This window comes from Aspergillus wentii, assembly GCF_001890725.1.
Source record: "Aspergillus wentii DTO 134E9 unplaced genomic scaffold ASPWEscaffold_1, whole genome shotgun sequence".
Lineage (NCBI taxonomy): Eukaryota > Fungi > Ascomycota > Eurotiomycetes > Eurotiales > Aspergillaceae > Aspergillus > Aspergillus wentii.
The window spans coordinates 595,177-619,691 of NW_024467832.1; the positions used below are offsets into that span (position 1 = coordinate 595,177).

The following is a 24,515-nucleotide window of genomic DNA, read 5'->3' on the forward strand; positions in this document are numbered from 1 at the left end:
GGTGTTTCTGATTAATGCGTATTGCCGACACGCTCTGCCGTCATCGACTCCACTGCGAGCCCCGCGATGGGCCTTCTCGTGCAATAATGTCGCCCAGTCTCAGACACGATTCCTGCTCAGCCACACTGAGCTGCAACTTGCATCTCATGCTAAACCTGCTAAGCTTTCCTAAGCTTCCCTGATCTGGCCGGAATAACTGGATCCTCGCGGTCTGGGACGATAATGGACGCGAAATAGCCGAGTTGAGATCCCCTCGGACCTTTTGTTTCCATCCACACCTCAGCTCACCATCCAGATGGAGCCACGTTGAAACCATCCAGCTGATTCAATGGTCCTGGATTTATTCCTTGTTCCCCTCTTCTCATACTATCGTCTCTTCTGTCCTGCGATTGGAAGATGGCCCATCATCCGCAATGCCCGCGTGGGCTTACGGCTTCCCCTCTTTCTCTCAGCTGAGGTCGTGTTGATCCCCCTCGGACATTTTAAAAATCTCCTTTTATTTCCGGTTTTGTGGCCGGATTGTTTTGTCTCTCATTCCCCTGACTTTCTCTGATTTACATTTCTCTGTATCTTTTTTGGTTCTCTTTCATTTTCATCCTATATATCATCGCAATGGTTCACCTTGCCAGAGTTAAGCGGGATGAGGAGGTTAACACCTCTCTCCCCAAGCGTATCGACGACATCAAGCTTGACATGCCTGATGATGGTGATGACTTTTGTTCCACCGTTTATGGCTCCCGCTTTGCGGGCGAGCATCTGCCTGCTCATGAGATGCCAGACAGAGAGATGCCCAAGGAGGTGGCTTACCGTATGATTAAGGATGAGCTGAGCTTGGATGGAAACCCCATGCTCAAGTATGTCTCTTTCTTGACTTGTCTTGTCAATTGCTTAGATGCTAATGCTAACGGTTTCCAGCTTGGCGAGTTTCGTCACCACTTACATGGTTCGTCTTGTGTGAATTGTGATAAATCTGAACTCCATGCTAACAGATTGCAGGAAGAGGAAGTCGAGAAACTCATGGCCGAATCTTTCAGCAAGAACTTCATCGACTATGAAGAATACCCCCAATCAGCGGAGATCCAGAACCGCTGCATTAACATGATCGCTCGTCTCTTCAACGCCCCCACTACCGGCGACGATGAGCACCCCATGGGTACCTCGACCATTGGATCCTCCGAGGCCATCATGCTGGGCACGTTGGCCATGAAAAAGAGATGGCAGAACAAGCGCAAGGCCGAGGGCAAGGACTTCTCTCGTCCCAACATCGTCATGAACAGTGCCGTCCAGGTCTGCTGGGAGAAGGCGGCCCGGTACTTTGACGTCGAGGAGCGTTATGTCTACTGTACCGATCAGCGGTTCGTCATTGACCCCAAGGAGGCGGTGGATCTGGTGGATGAGAACACCATCGGTATCTGTGCTATTCTGGGAACTACGTACACGGGTGAATATGAGGATGTCAAGGCTATGAATGACATCTTGGTGGAGAGAAACATTGACTGCCCTATCCACGTTGATGCTGCTAGTGGTGGCTTTGTTGCTCCTTTCATTAACCCCAACTTGCTGTGGGATTTCCGTCTGGAGAAGGTCGTCTCTATTAACGTGTCGGGACACAAGTATGGTTTGGTATGTACCTCTCTCCTAGTGAGTGTAGAGAAAATCTAACGTCTATAGGTCTACCCCGGTGTCGGATGGGTTGTTTGGAGATCCCACGACTTCCTGCCCAAGGAGCTCATCTTCAACATCAACTACCTGGGTGCGGAACAGGCCAGTTTCACCCTCAACTTCTCCAAGGGTGCCTCGCAGGTCATCGGCCAGTACTACCAGATGATCCGTCTAGGTAAGCGTGGCTACCGCGCCATCATGGTCAACATTACCAAGATCGCCGACTACCTCGCCTCAGAGCTGGAGAAGCTGGGCTTCATCATCCTGAGCCAGCGTGGTGGCCACGGCCTGCCCCTCGTCGCCTTCCGTCTCCCCGACAGCCGGCAAGGCCACTTTGACGAATTCGCCATCGCCCACCAGCTGCGTGAGCGTGGCTGGATCGTGCCCGCCTACACCATGGCCCCTCACAGCAACGAGCTGAAGCTGATGCGCGTCGTTGTCCGTGAGGACTTCACCATGAACCGCTGCGACACTCTGATCACTGACATCAAGCTGGCGCTCAAGACCCTGGAAGAGATGGACCAGGCCATGCTGCACAAGTACACTGTGCACATGAAGGCCAACGCAACCAACTCGGCCAAGGCCAAGCACAACCACCACCACTACAAGAACGAGAAGCACTCTCTGCAGGGAAAGACTGGCAAGACGCACGGAATCTGTTAGATAGATATGTCATCATCTGTTTGCCGTTATTGCGTCATGTATACGAACTATCTAAAATGTCTATATCTATAACGAATGACTGAGAACTATGTTACATTGAACAAGAGATTGAATTATATAAATATGCAACACTTTACTGTCGCACTCGGCCAGAATCGGCATCCTACTCGCGATTTCCCCGTGACTAGACGAGTTCCGAGTACACTGCCCGATGCGAAGACAACCAAACTGAGTCCGTTCCAGGTGGGAGGCGAGAATGCATCGATTTATTTTGTTGGAACGGCCACGACTATCATGTTGGTATATAATGCAGATAGCTAGATAGTGCTAATAGCGTAGAGAATGGGAGGGAATCCGAATCATGACAGACGTTGTTCTCTCTACTCTCACTATTATATGCTACATGCTAAGAAGAACAGCCCAACTTCCTCCATAAACGCGACTGCGCCAAATTCGCTCCTCTCATTTCCTCCTCGCGCAAGACAAACCCTGCCGTTGACCTGCACGAATTACCCCGGATCGATCTCGTCCTTTTGTCTCACTATCACGGGTATTTGCTCTTTCCCTCTTCCCTCACATCTACTGAATAAAGACTAATGCATCAAGTGACCACTTCGACAAGAAAGTCGAGGATGCCCTCCGTCGCGATCTCCCTATCATCACAACCCCCCAGGCCAAATCAGAACTCACCTCCAAGGGCAATGAGTCGTTTACGCGGGTCTACCATCTCGAACCGCTCCAGGGGATGATGGTCGATGTGAAATGGGACGACGCCAAGCAGCCTCGGATTCGAATCACGGCCATGCCTGCTAGACATGTTCCGGGGAGGAGATTCACGGAGAAGTTGAATAATTTTGCGGCTGCTGTTGGTGCCCCTTATAATTCGATGATGTCCATGAATGTATGGTGTTGATTGATAGATCCCTCCTACGACCGGCTGGATGCTCGAACTCGGATACGGCAACATCGGGACGATGAAGACCAGCTTCACCGTTGGCTATCGCATCTACATCACGGGCGATACCCTCATGTCGGAAACGCTCAAGGAAATCCCCGAACGCTACGCAGGCAAGAAAATCGACCTGATGCTGGCTCATCTGGGTGGTACGACGCTACCAACGCCGGCCCTGTCGCCAATGACCCGGATGACCACGATGGACGCCAAGCAGGGGGTGGAATTGATGCAGTTAATCAAACCGGACGTGGTGATCCCTATCCACTACGGAGATTATGAGGCCTTTGCGAGTTCGCTGGGCGATTTCCGCGCGCAGGTCGACCGGGCGGGATTGGGGGCGGCGGTGGTGTATTTGGAGCAGAAGGATCAGTATCGCTTTCGCGTGCGAGAAGAGTCGTTAATATAGGGCGATTGGAGGGAGGCGATGATGGAAATCAAAAAAGCAACCAAAATCAAATCAATAGTAGTTTTTTTTTTTCTCATGACGATCCATCGTGGCGTAGCTCGTGTTGGGCGGTTATAATTAGCAGGGCCATCCTGATCTTCCTTTGCTCTCTCATCTTTCTCTCTTTCTCTCTCTCTCTGTCTCTCTCTTTTCCCCTCTTCCCTCGCGCTTTTTTTCTCCCCCCTCTCTCCTTCTCCCCCACCCTTCTCCATGCCATTCTTCAGCAGGAAGAGCAAATCTCGGTCTCGTTTTTCTGCCTCTGCCATCAAGTCCGTCGACAATCTCTCCAACCCTCCTCCGTCTGACACTCTCGTCTACCATCGTCGGTTCTCCGACGCTCGTCTTCCTGTTTACAATAACGACCCTCAGCCCCCGCTCCCGCCGCCTCAACGAGACCAACAGCCGCCCTCCTCGTCGAATCCCGCCCGCTCAGTCCATCGGTCCCAGACTCATCGTCATTCTAATCACTATCCCGACCGATCGTCGGTCCCTGCGGTACTTAGTCTTAGTCTGCAGCTGCTTGCCCGTCTGACGATGCTGACTCTTCCGACCAGTCGTGGCCAGAGCCCACTTCCGAAGAACAGCTGGCTTTGGCCCCCAATCACGAACACCACCACGCACCACCTGCCATCGACAATAATATTAGCAACAAGGAGACGCCGCGCAAGCTGAAGAAGAATATTTTTAATCTGCACTCTTCGTCATCTGGAAGTACCCCGTCTTTTCTGGAACGTGGGTTATCGGTGAAGAGGCCGTCTTATCATCATCGGCAGCAACACAAACAACAACAACAACAACAACAACAACCACAAAAAACCCCACCTCCACCGTCATCACCGGTGCCCTCGTCTGTCAAGAAATCCAGCATTTTAGATGCGCCAGACACACACAGCAATCTAAAGCAGATGCCACAGAACGTTCTCTCACATGATTCTTCGCGCCCCAGCATCCAACAACAGCAACAACCACAACGTCCGCCCCGCTCACCACAACAGCCCCCATCTCTCCAGCGCTCCAACACCACTTCCACTATCGACCAACTCCAGAATCCATCCGCCGTCGATCTTCCTTCCGGCGCTCCACGTTTGGATCCTTCATTGAGTGCTCGAACCCCTTACCAGCAGTCTATAGGACCTCCTTCCCCTTTGTCTTCCAGTACCTCCCAGTCCATCCGTCCTGAATCTCCCCCTCAGGGTTCTATTCCGTACCGGAATTCCAGTGACATGGCAGGTCCCGAACGTCAGACTGGACCCCCTCCACAGGGTCAGGGCCAATCCCAGAATTCTCAGCCTAGTGGTCATTCACCTTATCCGTCTATTTCCCAGGAGTCGAGCTTCAAGGGAAATGCGTCGCAGCAGAGTATCCAGGAGCAGCAGGGACGGAGTACACCGACTCCGTCGACTAGAGAAAGACGGGATCGGGATGATGGAGATATCGATGTTCGAACTTTGTTGCAGAAGCATGATGAACTACGTAAGTTATTCCCTACTATTAGTGATGGATGGATACTTATTCTATTTAGAGGCCAAATATTCCAAAGTGAAACGGTACTACTTTGAAAAGGAGGCCCAGGTCCAGCATCTACAGAATACTGTGGCCCACCAGCGTATGGCAGTCTCCCGTACAGTCCTCGATGACAACGAATATGCCAATCGATTCAACCGCGTGGATGGAGCCATTAAAGACCTGGCGTTCTCGGTTCGCAAAGACTGGAAGTGCTTGCCCCCCTGGATGGCTGGATACGTCAACGAAGATGCGCACACCGTAGGCACCAAAGAGATGCTGGCCATCGGACGGGCGGTGATGAGTCGCTGGGTGGTGGACGAAATCTTCCATCGCCACTTCCATCCTGCCCTGGAGCCCAATTTCAGCATCCAGCTGAAGGCCATCGAGATGAATCTTCGAAGGCAGCAGACCAAAACCTACAGCGAAGAAGACAAAGAGAATGCGATCGCCCGGATCTCCAACTGGCGCCGGACAACCTTTGATGGGTTGACAGACTTGCTGCAGGGACCAAAGGCAGACGAGAACCGGGTGCAACTCATTGACCACCTGGTCTCTAAGCTCGTCGCAAACCTGGAGTTGAACCTGAAAGAACCCCCGCCACCAGGCCTGGATGCCGGAGCGCGGATGATCGTGGAGAACGCCGTTGGAATCGCAGACAAGATCCCGCTGGAGTCGCGAGATGTGTGTATAGAATACTACTTGCCGGGAACGATGGTCAATGAGACCAACATGAAGATTGAAGTCGGGCTGCCACCAGTGACCAATGCTGCCGCTCCTCCCCCTGCACGGGTGTCAGTGGACAAAGACGGACAAGGACACGATGAAGCCGAGAATGGGGAACGCGAGTCGCCTCCGGGATCGACGAACACCTCGCCCATGGAAGGCAGCTCGGGTCCATCACCAAACCGGGAGCAGTATAAGAAGAAGTCCATGCTCAGTTCGTTTATGAGTAAGAAACAGGGCGGCGGTGCACCGACAGAACCGCCCCGATCTCCAACCGTGGCCAGCAAACCGAGCAAGGACGAGGAGCGAGTCATTCGATTTTCGTCGTTCCTGAGCGCCGAGGTACGAGGCAAGGGACCGATGAATGTGTTGATCAAGGCGCCGGTGTATGTAATGGAGTAATCATTGTTTATATGATGAGTTATGACAATGTATATGATTTGTACCTAAAACTACATACTATACAGGAGGGGGGTTCAAGTCCAAACCCTCGACGGTCAGTTTGAAAGCGTCATTTCTCGAGTAACTGCCCGCGACATCGAGGTCAAGTCGACCACGATCACAATCATCGATATCAATCTCAGAGACGACCAGACCGTCTCCAATCGCAGTGCCTCCGATGCTATTCGTAGCCGTGCTGACTGCAGAGTCAGGGACATCATCCGTACAGACTTCCCAGATAGGGCCGGCAAGAACCTTGCCTTGCGGATCGATAATGCAGGAACCTCCACGACAAACATAATCATCTACCAGTCAGCCAGTCAGTCAGATATATCGCAAAGCAGATTTAGAAATAGAAATAGAAACACTCACGCTGAGCCTGAGCCCTAACCTGCGCCTCCCCCTGAGTCTGAGTCTGACTCACCTCCCCGGGCCAAACAATCTCATGCGGCCCCTCAGCCGTAACAGACTTCTTCCTGTGCTTCACCCCAGTACTAGTACTCGCTCCGGGTATATGCACCCCATGATCTGCATCCCCCGCCACCGACGAAATCCACGCCGGCAGCTCCGAATACCGCACGCACTGGTTCGACGATACCACGAACGTGCGCCCCTCACACGCTACCGTCCTCATCAGCGCCAGCCATGTATCCCGTGCGTCGGCGGTGGGCGCGAGATAGATATTGACGTTTTGGGCGTACAGCGATTGCCGCAGGAGCGGCATGTAGTTCTCCCAGCAGATTGCGGAGGCGATGGTTACCGGGATACCGTTTAGGTGGGTTGTTACGGCTTTGAGGGTGGATGGGGAGCCTTGCGCCCAGATCAGGCGTTCGGAGCCGGTCTGCGTCATCATCAGTATCTTCATCAAAAAATGTTCTTTGTGAGTAAGACATACAGGCATAACCTTCCTCCTCTTCCCCAAAACCCCCCTCACCGGATCAACATAAACAACAGCACAATACAAACTCCCCCCGGCACGCTCAATCACTCCCGTAACAATAAACACCCCTGTCTCCCTCGCAATCCCCTCGAGTTCCTCCCTCGTCCCATCCCCCCGAAATTGCTTCCCCTCCGCAACCGCCAACCGCCGATGAACCCAGTCCTCCCCCGCCCCGGCCGGCGTATCCCCCAAATCCACTGCGGACTGGAAATACGCCAGGAATTGGTCGCGGCCGACGGGGTGGCGCGTGCCGACTGCTGTCCCAAATGAGCAGGTGCGTGGGTAGCCGCCGAGATAGGCTTCGGGGAAGAGGAGGAGGTGGATGGAGCGGGTTGCGGCGTGGGCGGTTGTTTGGCGGAGGGCGGAGAGGGTGGCAGGGAGGGTTGGGAGGGTGCGGGATTGGGCGGCTGCGATTGTTATTTTGGGCATTTTCTTTTTTTCTTTTCCTTGGGTTTTCGGATGGGATGGGATAAGTTAGATATGAAGGAGTGTGTATTGTGTAGTGGTGTGTAGGGGTGGTTGTGTTAGAGGCGTCAGTAGTAGAGTAGGTGGGGGAGGGGAAGAAGCGGGGAAATGATATGTGCTGTCTGTATGAGCGAACCCGTGCCAGTCACTGGATCAGATCAAAAGTATTATTGCCTTGGTCTGTTGAGTCTCGAGGATATTTATTTACGGGGAAGACTGTGGAGTAGATAAAACTGTAGATAAATACTAACTGCAACTAAGTGACATCATGATTTGTATGCTAACTTTATACAACCCGGTGCCACTCTATGTACAGACCAGTGACATCCTCAAATGCATTCACGCTAGCAAAAGAAAAACATGTGAATGCAATACCGGGTATAGCGCCTCGCTGAAACCATAAATCGTAGAAATCAGATGCTGATGTTGAAATCGCGAGGCCAAGGTTCAAAATGTAACAAAATAATAATCGGGATAAACCGGATGCAAACGAAAAGGAAACGATGGCGGCTTTTTTTTTAAACACGATGAAACACTCGTCCACTCTGACGATCGTCAATCTTGCATAAGCGTCATTCTTATTGACACCACGTCAGAAATTTTAGTTTTGCAACTCCTGAGTGCCGATGGCGTTGGCTGCCTGCTGCAGAACACGCGGCCAGCGCGAGATCAGCTCAACATCGTCCAACGCTCCCTTGCCCTGGTTGCGCACGTATTGGGTGCTGGGATCAACCCGAGGTTCGTAATCCCAGATGGATGGAACGCCCTTGAGCAAGGCCGAGTACACGAGGCGTCGGCGTCGCTGAGATCGCAACACGTCCTCTCTGATGCGTTCGAGGTCCCAGCGTGCGTGTACCTCCTCCGAGAAGAAGGCCAACAGCTTGGCGGGTTCCGTCGTGTTGGGCAGCGAAGTTGACAGCTTGTCAGGGCTTGGGGTCCGCGGCGGGGTCGGGAAAGGGTAGGATCCAGCAGCGCCGCGCTGGGGAACGGGAGACACACGTGGGGTTTCGGCAGGTGTGGGTAGGCCGGCTGGGTTCAACTGTGCAGGAACAGCGGACTTGACAGCAGGTACTCTGGATGGTTCCACAAGGCCAGCCACCAGGTTCACCTTCTCCTCGGGGTCGTTGACCAGGTCGTACAGCATCGGAGGGTCGATCAGCGAGTATACGAACTTCCAACGTCCACGACGAATCATCACCACCGGCGACTGCGTACCCTCACCCATGTACTCGCCGAGAACGGTATCGGTCTTGAGACCCTCCTCGCCAGTCAAATGCGGCATCAGCGACACACCATCGAGAGGCAGCTCGCGGATCAAAGGAGCTCCGACCATACCAGCAAATGTGGGCAGGAGGTCCATGGTGGAAACATTCTCCGACACACGCTTGGGGGCAAACCGGTTGGGAGCGTGGACAATCATGGGCACACGCGAAGAGTTTTCGTACCAAGCCATCTTGTACCAGAGACCACGCTCACCCAGCATGTCACCGTGGTCGCCGGTGAAGACAACAATGGTGTCATCGCGCAGACCGCAGTTGTCGAGCACACGTAGCAGCTTGCCGACATTGGTGTCGACATAGGTGCAGGCGGCATAGTATGCACGGCGGGCAGCCTTGATGCGCTCATCAGGCATATCCTTGCCCCACAAGTCAATGCACTTCAGGATGCGCTGTGAGTGAGGATCCTGCTGGTCGTGGGGGATGGCGGGGTTCTTGGGCAGAGGAATGTCGACATTCTCGTAGAGATCCCAGAACTCCTTTGTCATGGCATACGGGTCGTGAGGGTGAGTCATGGAGACGGTCAAGCAGAAAGGCTGCTCGGTGCGCTGGCGAACATGGTCGTAGAGGTACTGAGTGGATTTGTAGATGACCTCCTCGTCAAAGTCCAGCTGGTTGGTACGAACGACCGGACCGGCCTCCATGACCGACGACATGTTGTGATACCAATCGGCGCGAATGTCCTGTCGGAATTAGCCTCTATTCATTCCGTTTGTTTGTTTCCCTGAATCTTACCGGTTCATCCCAGTTCACCGACCAGCCATAGTCACCGGGGTAAATGTCACTGGTCAAACGCTGCTCGTACCCATGCAGCTGATCCGGCCCGCAGAAGTGCATCTTTCCAGCCAAGGCCGTGTGGTAACCCTCGCGACGCAAGTAATGGGCGTAGGTGGGAGTGTCAGCCGGCAGATCGGCGGCATTGTCGTAGGCGCCAATCTTGGAAGGCAGTTGGCCAGTCACCATGACGAAGCGCGAAGGAGCACAAAGTGGCGAGTTGCAGTAGGCCGAATCAAAGACGACACCTTCTTCGGCCAGACGGTCAAGATTGGGGGTCTTGATGGGGGAGTTTTTGTCATGGAAGGCCAGAAGAGGGGCAGCCATCTGGTCTGCCATGATGTAGAGGATGTTGGGCTTCTTGGTCGCCATGGTTGCTGACTCTTCCTGTATCAGGATGGGTATGAGGATGAGGATGGAAGGATGAGGAGGAAAAAGAGGAAAGGAAGAGGGAGGGAGGCGAAGTTATATCGAGAGAACCAAACGTTGCGGTGGAGAAGGAAAAAAAAAAAAAAAAAAAAAAAGATTATTAAAAAAAGGGAGGCGGAAAAGAAAAAACCGGGGAAGAAACAAAGAGAAAAAGCGTGTGATGGGGATTAATGCAACGGAAGGGCAGCAAATGTGCCCCGACTATTGACTATCTCGCATGAAATATCCACTGGAATCTCGTCAAAAACAAGAAGAGGGGAAAGCGACTCGTATTAATGCGCGATGAAGCCTCCGTAGGCGTGGGCATTCTCTGCGTATATCACTGACCTTGGGATGTCACCGCTACACTCTGGATCCGATGGTGTGATTGTCTCCATCCGTTGCGAATTCCCCGGATTGTATATTTGTCTGCTTATCATTTATGCTCTTAGTCACTGATTCTGGCATTCTTCATCTTCATCTACCTGAATCACTATCTCTGCGGAATCTAATCCATCTCCTTTCTTTTTCTCGTGCTCTGTAGATCTGAGGATTTTCCGGCAGATAAAGCAGCCGAGCAAAACTGACGAATCACATTTTTTTTGCTTTTGCCACGGTCTGTCTGTCACTTTTTCCTGCTGCATTGTCACTTATCAATCACGCTGTCTTTTTTGATCCTATCTCCCCTCTGTCTTCTCTTTTCAGTCTACCTCGCTTACAGCGTCATAATGACCTCGCACGGAGTCGTTCTCCATAACGCTGTATCCATAATCCCAACTAGACGACAAAACTATGGGGTCTCCATGTCCCAATCCGGTAAGGCTCGTGGCAAGTCTGACTTCCGGATCCGGATAGCCCCACTTGCTTATCACGAGCAAAATTACATTACTAATCACCTGACTTTCATATGTACAACACAAAACATCGAATACAGATGGAGAAGAGAAGATGAAGATGATATGAGGGAATAATATAGAGTATTATGAATTCACCATTCTAGGAGAAATGGTGTCATGCATATCCTCCGATTCCCTCCGCATCTACGAATATACTATATATGCAGACAGGGGTACTGCTCCTGTCGGTGAATACTTGTATACAATACTCTGTGAAGACCATATGCATACCCCACGAGAATTCTAGAAGATCTACAGAATACGTAACCCGGCAGCTTTAGTCTGCTTAGTTTCATCTCCATGTTTTGCGTTTGGGGATTATTGATGGAGTCCGTGGGATGAGCAATTCCGATAGGCGAGCACGCCATCAAGGGGCATGACGCATTCACTTCCACCACCCCAATTATTGGACATTTTGCCTTTGGACTCCAAGTAAGGATGTTCATATTGGATGTAACATCTTCCCAATGCTCCTAGTAATTGCATTCCCCGTCTTCTTGGCTCTTGGCTGTTCCAGGTTGGAGGATACTTACCTAGTAGTATCTAGTACCTCCTTATCGGTAAAAGTACTATGTAGACCTCATGTACCAATGGCACAACCCCCGACACGCCATCGCATCTTCGATACTGTCATGTCCCCCCTTCCCCTGCTGTATCTTCTCCCCCAGATGAACCTCCGTCAGATGCTTCAGCGATCGCCCCGGCTGAGGCTGTTCCCGCGATCCCTCCACCAGATACGTGTCGATCACTCGCCCATGGATCCATCGCAACGACAGCATGTCGTTCTGGCCTCCGTGCATCACCACGATCGTCTCCCGTCCAACATACCGCCACAACTGCTCGCGAGCTCTGTCTCGCCCTGCGATGCATTGTTTCCGTCGTTCCGCCCTGAACATCATCGCACGAGTTACCCCGGAGTATCGCGTATTGTAGTGTAGCATCGGCACCGACGGCGACACCAGCGAGTCCAGCAGCACTTCCCCAGTAAAGTAGTCCACCGCACTGACCCGTATCAGCTCAGACTCACCGGCCTCGTTCACGCCCATCTCGCAGTCCAGTGCAACGGCCTTTCGGGGAGATTTTGCCTTGGTGGGGGTTTCATATAGCGCCCATTCTTGCTCTAGTTCCCCTGGCGCGTACTCAATTGCAGTGTGTTTAGCGAGCTCGACGCAGCCTAACTCCGACACGTGTTTCCGACAACAGGTGAAGTGCTATCAAGCATTGATATCAGCAGACAGGGATATACAACTCCAGGATGACGAATACCTTGTCCACGACTCTTCCCGTGTGAAACTGACACACCGCGGTCTTTTTCTTCTTTTTCTTTTTCTGTCCATCTTTCTTGCCGTCTTTCGTTTCATCCGTAGTGTCCTTACCATTCGTCTCTATTGGTGTCTTGACTTCGCTAACGGTAACTTGGACTCCCTCCTGAATATGCTTATCATCACCTTTTGCAGAAACCCCCAAAGTCTCGTCTTGAATATCCAGCTTGGCAAGCTGGTCGATCTGATCAACATCTCCTGATTCGCTTTCTGCGTCGTCCTTGTTTTCGTCTCCTTGATCTTCACATTTCTCTCCATCCTTGTTTCGGTCTTTCTCTCCCTCCTTTTTCTCCTTGTTCTTCCTAACTCGAATCCGGACTACCCAATCAGTAACAAGTAAAAAACAGACCCACAAATATAAAACATGTGATATATCAATAAAGAGAATGGACGAAAAATCAGAAAGTAGAAAACAACTCACCATGACAGTCCCTACACCGTCTCAGCTTCTTGAGCTCGTCCTCCCCCAACACCCCCATCTTATACCCGCCCATTTTCAACTCATCTACCTGATGCACCATCTCCTGGAGCTTCTTCCAGTACGCTTTTGAAAAGGCGATGCTGGGATCCATCTGTTTTGGCTGTGTTTGATGAGTCTGCGGCGTTGTTTGTTTGGGAGGCATGGTGGATGTGACAGGTAATGAGGGGTTGAGCTGAGTTGCGGTGTGTTGGTTGGATTGGCTGTCTGGACTGTGAGGTGAACGAATCAAGGTCGGCAATGAAATCAAGTAGTTGGGATAAATTGTAGATTATGATTGAGAGAAGTGATGTTGAAAGGTTCTGATGGATGATAAGTGAGGGAGGGAGATGGGGTTGAAGTCACTACTAAGTAGGCAGTAGCTGCCACGATTAGGCAGTGCAGTCAATGCCGACAATCAGTATGAAATGCATGCATGTCATGACAGTGGATGTAAGCAATATTTAACACAACACCTTATCAGAAATGTAATGCTTGCATGGGTTTTCGCTAACTAAAACAAATATATTTAAGGTACAGGTGTTGACTACAACCAAGAGGATTTTCAAGACCAAAGACAAAGTCAAGCAAGACCAGCCTTTGTCTCATCAAGAGACAAGAATTGTAATTGCAGGTGAAGTGATAATGAGAGAAATATAAACCAGTTCATCGTAGCGGGAAAATATTCCACTTTCTTTCGCCTTACCCCTGGGTTGTCAAGTATCAACTTTTCAATCGACCTTGGTAGAACTGTCGGAAACCAAAGTTAGCCTTGGATCTAGTATCCTATAAGCTATTACTCACCTATAAATACGTCGGATGAAAGCATATGCTGTCAAGAAGCCAACAGTCCCAGTCAAAAGACCATATACAGCGCATGCCAATAAACTGTAGCTGAAGAAAAGAAGACTCGACACAAATCCAGTGATATGCAGCTTGAACAAGTAGTACCAGATGCAGTATGCAAACACCCAGAAAGCACTGCTGCTGCCGGTAAGGAAACTCTGCCACCACCAGTGGTAGTTCTATTATCATTAGCTCTGTGGATCTGTGGATCAGTCTACTCGTGGATAGACTCACCTCGGCGCAGAGTTGATTGTATGTCGCAATGATGGTTACCTCGCTAACTGTAACGATCAAAATCGTGCAGACAGAACTCAAGAAGCCAAATACGTAGTAGTAGCCACTCTTATCCTGCCACAGATTCTTAAACAAGAAGAGCAGCTCGATAAACAGGACGGCAAAGGGAAGCAGCCCAGTCAAAAGTGTTCCATGAACACTGCGCAAGTACCAGGGCTGTAGCGGAATTTGACGCGGGATCGAATTTGTCTTTGTTGGATGCTCCCACGGCGCTGCGCGCACATATCCGACCCAGCTGCCAACATACACCAGCGGCACTTGAATAAGCAGCCACAGGGCAAGAAGTCCAATCAATGTACCAAAGGGAATAGCCGTGCTAGAAGCCTGGGCCCAGACGAACAGGTTCAAAATGAAGATCAGACAAAAAGTCAACCCAGGGAAGAACAGGGCAGTCTAAAATGGTTAGTATCAACAATTCGAAAAGCAGAGTGCACAACATACAATCAAAGTATTCTTCCGCCAGTTGGCTCCACCAAATGTGCGATATAATCTCCCAGAGAAGTAGCCGGAAAAGAGACCAGCGAATACAAACAGGCCCATTCCAACACTGACAAACCCGCCACGGAAACTAGGGTTCAACACACCCAAGCAGCTGAGCAGGAGAAGTCCCGAGACCATGAATAACAGCTGCATACCCGAGCCAACGAGCGGTGCAAGAAGGCCACTATACTCTGGCACGCGGAACACATCACCATGCAGAAGCTTCCATCCGCTGACATCTTCGCCGGTTTCCTCCTCCTCAGACAGATCTGCATCCCGCTCGACATCTGAACCTTGATCCAAAACCCCTTCACCCTTCTTATCATCACCCTTGCTGGTCTTTCTGTCTCGGCTCTTCGACTTGGCGCGAAGTTTAATTTGACCTTCGTCCATCGCTCCGTCTCCACGACCCTTAATATCTCCCTGTACCGTTCTACTCCAAATAACGTATACCGCCACACCAAGGGCACCAGAAATCGTCAGCGAATTGAGAATTGCCAGCCAATGCGCCGTAGAGCCCTCGTCTTGGTTGCTGAAATACAGACTCCATCGGTTCGACCAGTCGACATTGTTTTCTTCTCGGAAGTAGATCGAGTATGTGTAAGGAATTTGCAAAGTCGCCCCATCATCAATTTCGTCATCGTCCTCGGGGATATATGATGAGCCCGGATACTTTTGTCGTAGTCTGGATGTGTTGGGGGCAATGTACAGTTCCAATCCATCATGGGCCTCGTGTACTTGCTTAGGACAGCCGTTCGCCTCGTGGTCGCTAGCCTTGATACTCTTAGGATATACCTCAAAACCAACAACGACCTTCCCTCCTTCAGGCACAGGGCGCCAGCGGATCACGATGGTGAAATGATTGTTGATAAAGAAACGAGACTTTCCGTCGGCGGGGGAGAACTCCTGATATCCAAGCTTGAACCCAGAGGCGTAGTATGTGCGACTACGGTCAACTGTAACGAATCTCGTTGCTCCAGGCAAATTGTCCGCAATCCACTCGGCCACATATCCTTGCTTGATGAGTTGACGACCCCATTTGACGTCCTTTCGCCCAACTTCCTGTGTGCAAAGCGCTTGACATTCCACGTTCTTTCCCATCGAGAGCTCGAAATCGGAGGTCATAATACGATCACCACGCAAAATCTCTCCCAAGTTCAAAGAAATGCTTTGTCCAGATCCAAAGGGCGAGCCGCCATGCGTTTTACCGCTCGGGGGGCAGACGAAGGGGAGGTCAAAGTAGGCATATTGGAGCTGCGTATGATCGGAGAAGATCTTGTTCACGAGAAGCGGAATGGATTCGCCGTCATTATAGCGTTTAACCGAGTAACCTGTCAGATCAAAAGCGAACGTGTGAGCTTGGGGTCAGAAGCGTCGCCGGCGCAAGGAAGCCTACCGGGGATGTAGAACGCGCAGGAGCAGGACACAAACAACAACCATAACGTCCATTGACTGGGACGCAATAACCACGTGGACATCATTGTAGAGTAGCGGAAGGGGGATGTTGCCCGCTCCACCTAGGATAGAAGAAGCTATCACGCAAGCATGTACACGGTATGGGACGGTATGGGACGGAATTGTTCGTTTCCTACGTGGCGGGTTCGGAGATCACGTAGATTGACTGTAGATCGATCGCCACTTCTGTCTCCCACAAAATTGGAGTTTGCCTGGAACCCGATAAAAATTATAAAAATTGTATAAAAAGAAAAGGGTGCAAATGCTTGAGATAAAAGACGAAAAAAAGATAATGGGCTGACAGAATATTTCACAGTTCACACCACAATGCCACTGATGATGCAGTTATAATCGTAGAGCGGTCTAATGTGCGACGGGTAAGGGGAAAATCCGTCTTTTCGCAGAGGACTAGAGCGAGAGTAACGAATGTAATCGGCACCGAGTGCCTCGTCAAAATGAAACGTAGTCTAGATGGTGAGTTCAAGGAATGATTGCAATGGCGACTATGAAACTTGTCGACTATCAGGTCGACTGCTGAAGATCCACCAAGGGGTTAGTCCGCATACCGGAGTCAAACCATGATTCGTCCCATTGTTCTAGCCATTTCTATTACCGATTTCAGCATCGGATACTTATATTTAGCTACGTTCAAGAATAGAATCCCATGATAGATGAAAATATCATTTATGGCTATTAGAGCCGTTCCAGAAATATTTGTAGTTCTGTACCAAGTATTTCCCGTTCAGCAATGGGCTTGGTGTATGGTAGTAGAGTTCATGAGCTAAAAAAGGAAGAAATAAAAAACAATGAATACAGTAAAAATCCATGATCATATCCTGTCATAAGAGTCAGTGCAAGAAAAGACATCTGCTATGAAAACGCCATCTCCGGCAACGCGATCCTTAGAAACCAGCACGCAGATAGGGTAATTGAAAGAACAGGCTTTTTTTGTAGACAAAGAAAGCCTACAAATGCATCACAAAGCCATAGAAAACCTAGTCACTAGGGCATCAGTCTTGTTTTAAGGGTTGCTGAGCAAATACTCAACAGCACCCTGGACGCTACCACCAGATCGACGCAGAGCCTCGACGTTTCTTTCAAACTCAAAGAAGCCCATATCATTAAGCTGGCCAAGTTGTGTTGCGTATCTTTCCTCGGGTGGTCGGTTATCGGGAGGGGCAGCGCCGCCGAGACCACCACCTCCAAGAAGGGCTGCCAGGGGGTTTGCTCCAGCTTCACCTGGCTGGGCCCCCATCGACTGCATCATTTGGGAAAGCAGCGCCGGGTCCCGGAGAAAGGGGTTTTGCTGTGGGTTGAACGGGTTCATGTCGGCCTGACCCTGAGGGCCTCCAAACATGCCAGGATTCATCAAGAAGCTGAAGGGATTCTGAGCGTTCTGCTGGTTCTGTCCTTCGCCAGTGGTGGTATCACCGGGGGTGGTACTGCCAGTCGCTCTCTGTGTGGAGTCCGGTTGATCTCCACCTGCCGTAGTGGCGGCAATGGAAGGATTGGCACCTAGGCTTGGGTTTCCACCGAAAAGAGCTGCAAAAGGATTGCCAGATCCAAGTGTAGGAGGCATGAATGGGTTGAATGCGGGAGTCGATGTGGTGCCAGCGTTGTTCTGTGAATCTCTGTTCTCCTCAGGTGTCGTGTTGGTGACTCCTGGAGCTGGGAACGCGCTAGCGCCGCCACCAAGACCACCACCCCCCATTGCCCTTTGCATCTGCATCATCTGGCGGATCGAAGCAGGATCGGTCAACATCCGGCGGAACTCCGGACTTTGCATCATCTGTCGCACTCCTGGGCCCATGTCGCGCAGCATGGGGTTTTGTTGGATCATCATATCGATCATCGCGGGATTCTGCAAGGCTTCGTTGATTGTGGACTGGAATTGAGGGTTCTCGAGCATGTCAAGCATTGTGTCGCTGTCAGGAGGAGGTCCCATCTAAAGATTGATTGCGAATATTAGCCAGGTATATAGATAGATTTATCGAATGATCGAAACTTACTCCGCCATCCGGACCAAACATGCCAGCGCCTGGGAGCTGAGCAAACCCGGCATATCTTGCACCTGTCAATCCAGCAAGGGGATTGTTGCCGGTGCCGGCCGCAAGATTTGTTGGCACACCACCAGCTGGGGGGTTGGCAGACGCACCCGCGGGCGCAGATGTGGAAGCGCTTTGTGTAGGTGCAGCCTGACGCTGGTTGCTAGCAGCGCTCTTCACCAAGTGAATAGTGTGGCCATCCTTGATCTTGTAGGCGGCAAGGGTCTCGTTGTCCTTCAGCACTCTACCGGAGTAGATGAGACGCTGGCGTTCAGCAGGTGTATCCGCATGTTCTGAACTCGAAAGTTTTTCTTTCAACTCTGAGACTGGGGTAGAAGGAGGAAGAGTGAGTGTGTATTTGGCATCATTCGATGCCTTAACGGTGAAGGTGATGGGCGCCTCGTCCGCCCCGGCAGTAGTATCATCAGCCATGATACGTAATTAGGCGGGGAAAAGGAACGGAAGGTAGATGAGGGGCTTATGAGAGGGAATACGTCACACGAGGAGGGAAAGCAAAAGGATTGAGATAAAGGACCTGCACCAGGTGGAACAGGGAATAAAAGAGGAGATCGACAAAGATGGGAGAGAGAGAAGAGGATTGGAGGGTGAGCAATAGTGAGGGAGTTTGATCGTAAGTAGTCCGGCTGCTGCTATGCAACCAACAGAAGGTGGCAGAAACCCATCGTCGCCCGCCTTCCCGGATGTTTGTTACCGTATCGGGCGGGTATTGGGCCCACGTGACACAGGATCAAACAAACAGGGCAAACACGCGTTGAGCTTCTTTTCACCTGAATTTTTCCACCTCGCGTCTTCTTCAGGCCACAGACTTCTTGTCTTCCATACCCCCCACCACCATCACTACTCTAGCCGTGAGGACACTCGGCCCTGAGAGTCCTCTTTCTTTAATCCTCTATTTGCAGCGATGGGATTGACTTCACACTAAAAGTCGACTTGGCTGTAATTGCGTCGCAACAATCCAGATCTGTCTGTCCTGTTCAGGGCTGGGAAAGCCCGTCTAACCGCCCATCATGGCGACCACTTCGCACATGTTCATGTACTCCTTGACGATCCAGCCCCCTACTGCGATCAATCAAGCCATTCTGGGTCAATTTGCAGGGACCAAGGAACAGCAGATTGTCACGGCGTCGGGTTCGAAGCTTACGATCCATCGTCCCGATCCGACACAAGGAAAGATCACTCCGATTTACTCCCAAGATGTCTTTGGTATCATTCGCACCCTGGCTGCCTTTAGACTAGCTGGGAGTACCAAAGGTATGTTTTAATTTCCCCTTCATGGTGTTTCAAGATCAACTTAGTGATTCTTCAAGCTCCCCGGGCAGCACGGTCCTTGCCTACCGAACCGGCCCTCGCGGAGTTGGGACGTGCCCCGGTCGGCGACGTTGACGCTGGGTGGTTATCGATGAACTGTGCTGAACAATGCGTATAGATTATATAATCATTGGCTCTGATTCGGGTCGTATTACGATCATTGAATATGTGCCCTCGCAGAATCGGTTCAGCCGGATTCACCTCGAGACCTTTGGCAAGTCCGGTGTCCGTCGTGTAGTCCCGGGTCAATACCTACTGGTCGACCCGAAGGGCAGAGCGTGTATGATTGCGTCCGTGGAGAAGAACAAGCTTGTCTATGTCTTGAATCGTAACTCGCAGGCCGAGTTGACGATTTCTTCGCCACTGGAAGCCCACAAACCACAGACTCTAGTCTTTGCAATGACCGCTTTGGATGTTGGGTATGACAACCCTATATTCGCGGCTCTTGAAGTAGACTACTCGGAGTCGGACCAAGATCCTACGGGCCAGGCATTTGAAGAGGCTGAAAAGCTGCTGGTTTACTATGAACTGGACCTTGGTCTTAACCACGTTGTTCGCAAGTGGTTGGACCCTGTTGATCGCACTGCCTCCATGCTCTTCCAGGTTCCTGGTGGTGCGGATGGTCCTAGTGGTGTCTTGGTTTGTGCGGAGGATAATATCACTTACCGACACTCCAACCAAGATGCTTTCAGAGTGCCGATCCCTCGTCGCAGTGGTGCCACTGAGAACCCTGAACGCAAGCGCTCTATCATTGCTGGTGTCATGCACAAAATGAGGGGCGCCTTCTTCTTCCTTCTCCAAAGCGAAGACGGCGATCTCTTTAAGCTCACGCTCGACATGGTGGAAGATGATAATGGTCAGCTGACCGGTGAAGTCAAAGGGTTGAAAATCAAATACTTTGATACCGTCCCTATTGCATCGAACCTCTTGATTCTCAAGAGCGGTTTCCTCTATGTCGCTAGCGAGGCGGGCAACCACCATTTCTACCAGTTTGAGAAACTTGGTGACGACGATGAAGAGATTGAGTTCAGCAGCGATTCATTCTCGCCGGACCCGTCGGTCCCATGCGAACCTGTATTCTTCCGCACCAGAGGCTCCGAGAACCTGAACCTTGTAGATAGCATCAACTCATTAAATCCGTTGATTGACAGCAAGGTCGTGAATCTTTTGGAGGATGATGCCCCCCAAATTTACAGCGTCTGTGGTGCTGGTGCCCGCAGTAGCTTCCGAACATTGAAGCATGGTTTGGAGGTCTCAGAAATTGTCGAGTCTGAACTTCCCAGTGTGCCTTCGGCCGTTTGGACTACCAAGCTCACTCGGCAGGATGAGTTCGATGCCTATATCATTCTCTCCTTTGCCAACGGCACGCTTGTGTTAAGCATTGGCGAGACCGTGGAGGAAGTTACCGATACCGGCTTCCTTTCCACTGCACCCACTTTGGCAGTTCAACAGCTCGGGGAGGACACATTGATCCAAGTTCACCCCAGAGGTATTCGTCACATCCTCGCAGACCGACGGGTCAACGAGTGGCCTGCTCCTCAGCATCGATCCATCGTGGCTGCTGCAACAAATGAGCGCCAAGTTGCGGTTGCTTTGAGTTCCGGAGAAATCGTGTATTTCGAAATGGATGCCGACGGGTCACTCGCTGAGTACGATGAAAGACGTCAGATGAGTGGTACTGTGACGTGTCTCAGTCTAGGAGAAGTTCCGGAGGGCCGTATTCGAAGCTCGTTCCTGGCTGTTGGGTGTGATGACTCGACAGTTCGCATCTTGAGTTTGGATCCCGACTCTACCTTGGAGAACAAGTCTGTCCAGGCACTCACGTCAGCTCCATCAGCTTTGAACATCATGTCGATGGCTGATTCGAGCTCCGGTGGATCCACTCCTTACTTGCATATCGGTCTCTACTCCGGTGTGTACCTTCGCACCGTTTTGGACGAAGTGACTGGAGAGCTTTCCGATACCCGTACGCGGTTCCTGGGAGCCAAGCCTGTCAAGCTGTTCCGTGTCTCGGTCAAGGGCCAGACTGCTGTTCTCGCTCTCAGCTCCCGTCCCTGGCTCGGATATTCCGACATTCAGACCAAGGGATTCATGTTGACACCATTGGACTATGTTGGACTGGAATGGGGATGGAACTTTTGCAGCGAGCAATGCTTGGAGGGCATGGTTGGTATCCAGGGCCAAAATCTTCGGTACGTATATTCCTCCTTTGTTTCGTATCTTTTTCCAATCCCCCGATCGTATGATGAGAACTTAAATCCGAATACCCTTGAGGATCAAATTTTTTTAAGTTTTATATCTCCAATTGTTCCTACTGAGATCAACCCATTACCACAATGCTTTTCAAACTCGTCTCGCAGCGGTGACATCTGCTAATCACTTGTGATTTCTAGGATCTTCTCAATTGAGAAACTGGACAACAACATGCTGCAAGAGTCCATTCCGCTCACTTACACACCGCGTCGCTTTATCAAACATCCTGAACAGCCGCTGTTCTATGTCATTGAATCGGACAACAATGTCCTGTCGTCCTCGACAAGGGCGAGATTGATTGAAGATTCTCAAGCGCGGAATGGCGAAACTGAGGTGCCTCCAGCTGAGGAATTTGGTCATCCCCGAGCCACCGGTCACTGGGCTTCATGCATTCAAATTGTCGATCCCGTTAGCGAGAAGGCAGTGGTCGCAACAATTGAGCTTGAGGAAAATGAGGCGGCCGTGAGCGTTGCTGCTGTTCCTTTCACCAGCCAAGATGACGAAACCTTCCTCGTTGTGGGAACTGGCAAGGATATGACAGTCAACCCACCGTCTTCCTCTGGCGGATTCATCCATATCTACCGATTCCAGGAAGATGGAAGAGAACTGGAGTTCATTCACAAGACCAAGGTTGAGGAACCTCCTTTGGCTCTTCTCGGGTTCCAAGGTCGTCTGGTTGCCGGTGTTGGACCGGTTCTCCGCATCTACGACCTGGGAATGAAGCAACTGCTCCGAAAGTGCCAGGCCCCAGTTGTTCCGAAGATGATTGTCGATCTTCAGACACAGGGAAGCAGAATTGTTGTGAGTGATGTTCGTGAGAGTGTCACGTATGTTGTGTACAAGTACCAAGAAAACATTCTGATTCCCTTTGTGGATGACTCGGTTCCTCGCTGGACAACGTCGACCACGATGGTGGACTATGAGACTGTTGCCGGAGGTGACAAGTTTGGAAACATTTGGATGGTTCGTTGTCCTAAGAAGATCTCGGAAGAGGCAGACGAGGACGGATCGGGAGCCCATCTGATTCATGAGCGTGGCTACTTGCACGGAACGCCGAATCGGTTGGAGCTGATGATCCATAACTACACTCAAGACATCCCGACCCGGCTGCACAAGTCGCAACTTGTGGCGGGAGGACGCGACATTCTGGTCTGGACAGGGTTCCAGGGTACGATTGGAATGCTCGTGCCGTTCATCGGACGAGAGGATGTGGACTTTTTCCAGAATCTTGAGATGCAGCTGGCGGCGCAGCACCCTCCTCTCGCTGGACGGGACCACTTGATTTACCGCAGCTACTATGCACCCGTCAAGGGAGTCATTGACGGGGATTTATGTGAGATGTATTTCCTGCTGTCTAACGATACGAAGATGATGATTGCCGCGGAACTTGACCGTTCAGTCAGAGAGATTGAACGGAAGATCTCGGTAAGTTTGTTTTCTGTTTTATTTACAGGACCTGAGCTAACGAAAATTAGGATATGCGGACAAGAGTGGCGTATTGATTTTGAAGAGATTCGGCGTCATCGGCATTCTGTATAAGGGTTTTAGATACCCGATAATTTCTACTAGATAACCATGTACAGGTTTAATGCATTTCATCCTAGTAGATCTGGTAGATATGTAGAGGTGTCTCTTGCCTCGCTCGGTTTTCTGTTTTCATCGGATGATCTTGAGCTGGATGCAGTTGTACTATAAGTGCAATCTGTATGAGACGAGAAGAAACGCGACGATCTTTGAGTACGGTTCTATCCGCATGCCACGGACTGAACCGTAATTTATAGTCGGGACATCTATCTTGTAGATATTTTGAGATATTATGAGATATCTTATAGATGTGTTGTAGGGAATGTCACTGGGATACGATGGTTGGCTGTGATTACCCCACTTCTTGAACTTGAAATTTATTCATAATCAACTTCATTCACCACTTCAAGTCATATCAAATCCTATATTTAATATAAATACAAAATGCAATCCGAACAACCGTGGCATGCAGCCTTCCCAGCACCACGCAGCACATCACAGACCATCCGCAAGGAACAACTGCTGCAGTGGATGCACGAGGGAAGAAAAGACTATGTGGTGATTGACCTCCGCCGGACGGACTTTGAGGTATTCACCATAGACTATACAATATAATATAGATAAAGAAACTAATAAAGAAAGGGCGGAACAATCCGCGGCACTCTCAATCTCCCCGCGCAGACTCTCTACCCATCTATCCCGACGTTATATCAGGTTCTGTCTGGTGGAGGCATCAAGGCTGTTATTTGGTATTGCGGTGTGCTTTTCCCGTCTACAGCGCAAGTGCAGATACACATGGACTATGGATGCTAATGATAATGTAGGATCCTGCAACGGCCGCGGCCCTCGAGCAGCAAACTGGTTCACCGATTATCTGGAATCCAAGAATGACAGCACAATGCAGAGTCTGATACTCGAGGGCGGCATTAAAGGGTGGGTGAAGGGTGGTGAGGAATACCAAGGTCTAATGGAGGGATTTGACCAGGCATTCTGGTGAATATGAATATATTATATGAATATACAGAGTACATATGATATATCTAGACCGCTAGTAAGAAACGTAACCCAGTGACGAGTATTGCAGAATTTTCCTTCTCTTCTTTTCTTTTCATGGCATGTTAATCACCTCATCGCATCATGTCGAAACAGGATATTTTGTAGCTTGGATGCTCGGTTACGGGCGGAAAAATCTGGAGTTTCGACGAGGACCCTCTCTGTTAGTGTAGAAGAGAAGCGTTTGGCAGCGGTTATTCTCGTTATTTCTTGGTTGATTTCTGGCTGGATTGTCTCGGAGATTAAAATCAGTTCATCAGGAACGATGGGGGGTTTTTTTTTTCTTTTGTTTAGTTAGTGGA

The 24,515-nt window shown here is 50.7% G+C and overlaps 10 protein-coding genes across 10 annotated transcripts; 5 read left to right on the forward strand and 5 right to left on the reverse strand.

The window, feature by feature from the left end:
• Positions 1–612: 612 nt before the first annotated feature.
• Positions 613–2,325, forward strand: ASPWEDRAFT_22424 (glutamate decarboxylase; the record flags this gene model as incomplete). The annotated part of the gene is made up of 4 exons (XM_040832331.1): positions 613–854; positions 916–943; positions 997–1,623; positions 1,672–2,325. The coding sequence occupies 4 exons, from the start codon at positions 613–615 to the stop codon at positions 2,323–2,325; spliced, it is 1,551 nt and encodes a 516-aa protein (XP_040693900.1).
• A 123-nt stretch (positions 2,326–2,448) lies between these two features.
• Positions 2,449–3,686, forward strand: ASPWEDRAFT_166308 (MBL fold metallo-hydrolase; the record flags this gene model as incomplete). Its single annotated transcript, XM_040829971.1, has 5 exons — positions 2,449–2,621; positions 2,665–2,698; positions 2,745–2,875; positions 2,932–3,190; positions 3,246–3,686. 5 exons carry the CDS (start codon positions 2,449–2,451, stop codon positions 3,684–3,686), a joined length of 1,038 nt encoding a protein of 345 aa, XP_040693901.1.
• Positions 3,588–6,549, forward strand: ASPWEDRAFT_194392 (uncharacterized protein). Its single transcript, XM_040832261.1, has 3 exons — positions 3,588–4,220; positions 4,280–5,198; positions 5,248–6,549. Exons 1-3 carry the CDS (start codon positions 3,936–3,938, stop codon positions 6,354–6,356), a joined length of 2,313 nt encoding a protein of 770 aa, XP_040693902.1. The 5' UTR covers positions 3,588–3,935; the 3' UTR covers positions 6,357–6,549.
• Positions 6,414–7,764, reverse strand: ASPWEDRAFT_47100 (nitrilase; the record flags this gene model as incomplete). The annotated part of the gene is made up of 4 exons (XM_040836901.1): positions 6,414–6,700; position 6,768; positions 6,940–7,236; positions 7,291–7,764. The coding sequence occupies 4 exons, from the start codon at positions 7,762–7,764 to the stop codon at positions 6,414–6,416; spliced, it is 1,059 nt and encodes a 352-aa protein (XP_040693903.1).
• A 637-nt stretch (positions 7,765–8,401) lies between these two features.
• Positions 8,402–10,223, reverse strand: ASPWEDRAFT_101559 (putative choline sulfatase; the record flags this gene model as incomplete). The annotated part of the gene is made up of 2 exons (XM_040827399.1): positions 8,402–9,760; positions 9,813–10,223. 2 exons carry the CDS (start codon positions 10,221–10,223, stop codon positions 8,402–8,404), a joined length of 1,770 nt encoding a protein of 589 aa, XP_040693904.1.
• Positions 10,224–11,724: 1,501 nt separating this feature from the next.
• Positions 11,725–13,100, reverse strand: ASPWEDRAFT_166312 (uncharacterized protein; the record flags this gene model as incomplete). The annotated part of the gene is made up of 3 exons (XM_040829972.1): positions 11,725–12,366; positions 12,422–12,795; positions 12,899–13,100. The coding sequence occupies 3 exons, from the start codon at positions 13,098–13,100 to the stop codon at positions 11,725–11,727; spliced, it is 1,218 nt and encodes a 405-aa protein (XP_040693905.1).
• Positions 13,101–13,734: 634 nt separating this feature from the next.
• On the reverse strand, positions 13,735–16,035 carry ASPWEDRAFT_102181 (transmembrane 9 family protein; the record flags this gene model as incomplete). The annotated part of the gene is made up of 4 exons (XM_040827454.1): positions 13,735–13,959; positions 14,015–14,467; positions 14,516–15,885; positions 15,951–16,035. 4 exons carry the CDS (start codon positions 16,033–16,035, stop codon positions 13,735–13,737), a joined length of 2,133 nt encoding a protein of 710 aa, XP_040693906.1.
• Positions 16,036–16,871: 836 nt separating this feature from the next.
• Positions 16,872–18,704, reverse strand: ASPWEDRAFT_33567 (ubiquitin domain-containing protein DSK2). The gene is made up of 2 exons (XM_040833817.1): positions 18,019–18,704; positions 16,872–17,954 (listed from the first exon to the last, which is right to left on the reverse strand). Exons 1-2 carry the CDS (start codon positions 18,484–18,486, stop codon positions 17,031–17,033), a joined length of 1,392 nt encoding a protein of 463 aa, XP_040693907.1. The 5' UTR covers positions 18,487–18,704; the 3' UTR covers positions 16,872–17,030.
• Positions 18,705–18,866: 162 nt separating this feature from the next.
• ASPWEDRAFT_33568 (DDB1/RSE1 family protein) lies at positions 18,867–23,206 on the forward strand. The gene is made up of 4 exons (XM_040833818.1): positions 18,867–19,326; positions 19,502–21,575; positions 21,777–23,061; positions 23,112–23,206. The coding sequence occupies exons 1-4, from the start codon at positions 19,083–19,085 to the stop codon at positions 23,136–23,138; spliced, it is 3,630 nt and encodes a 1,209-aa protein (XP_040693908.1). The 5' UTR covers positions 18,867–19,082; the 3' UTR covers positions 23,139–23,206.
• Positions 23,207–23,604: 398 nt separating this feature from the next.
• Positions 23,605–24,157, forward strand: ASPWEDRAFT_102326 (putative arsenate reductase (Arc2); the record flags this gene model as incomplete). The annotated part of the gene is made up of 3 exons (XM_040827466.1): positions 23,605–23,748; positions 23,803–23,917; positions 23,985–24,157. The coding sequence occupies 3 exons, from the start codon at positions 23,605–23,607 to the stop codon at positions 24,155–24,157; spliced, it is 432 nt and encodes a 143-aa protein (XP_040693909.1).
• Between the last annotated feature and the right edge of the window lie 358 nt (positions 24,158–24,515).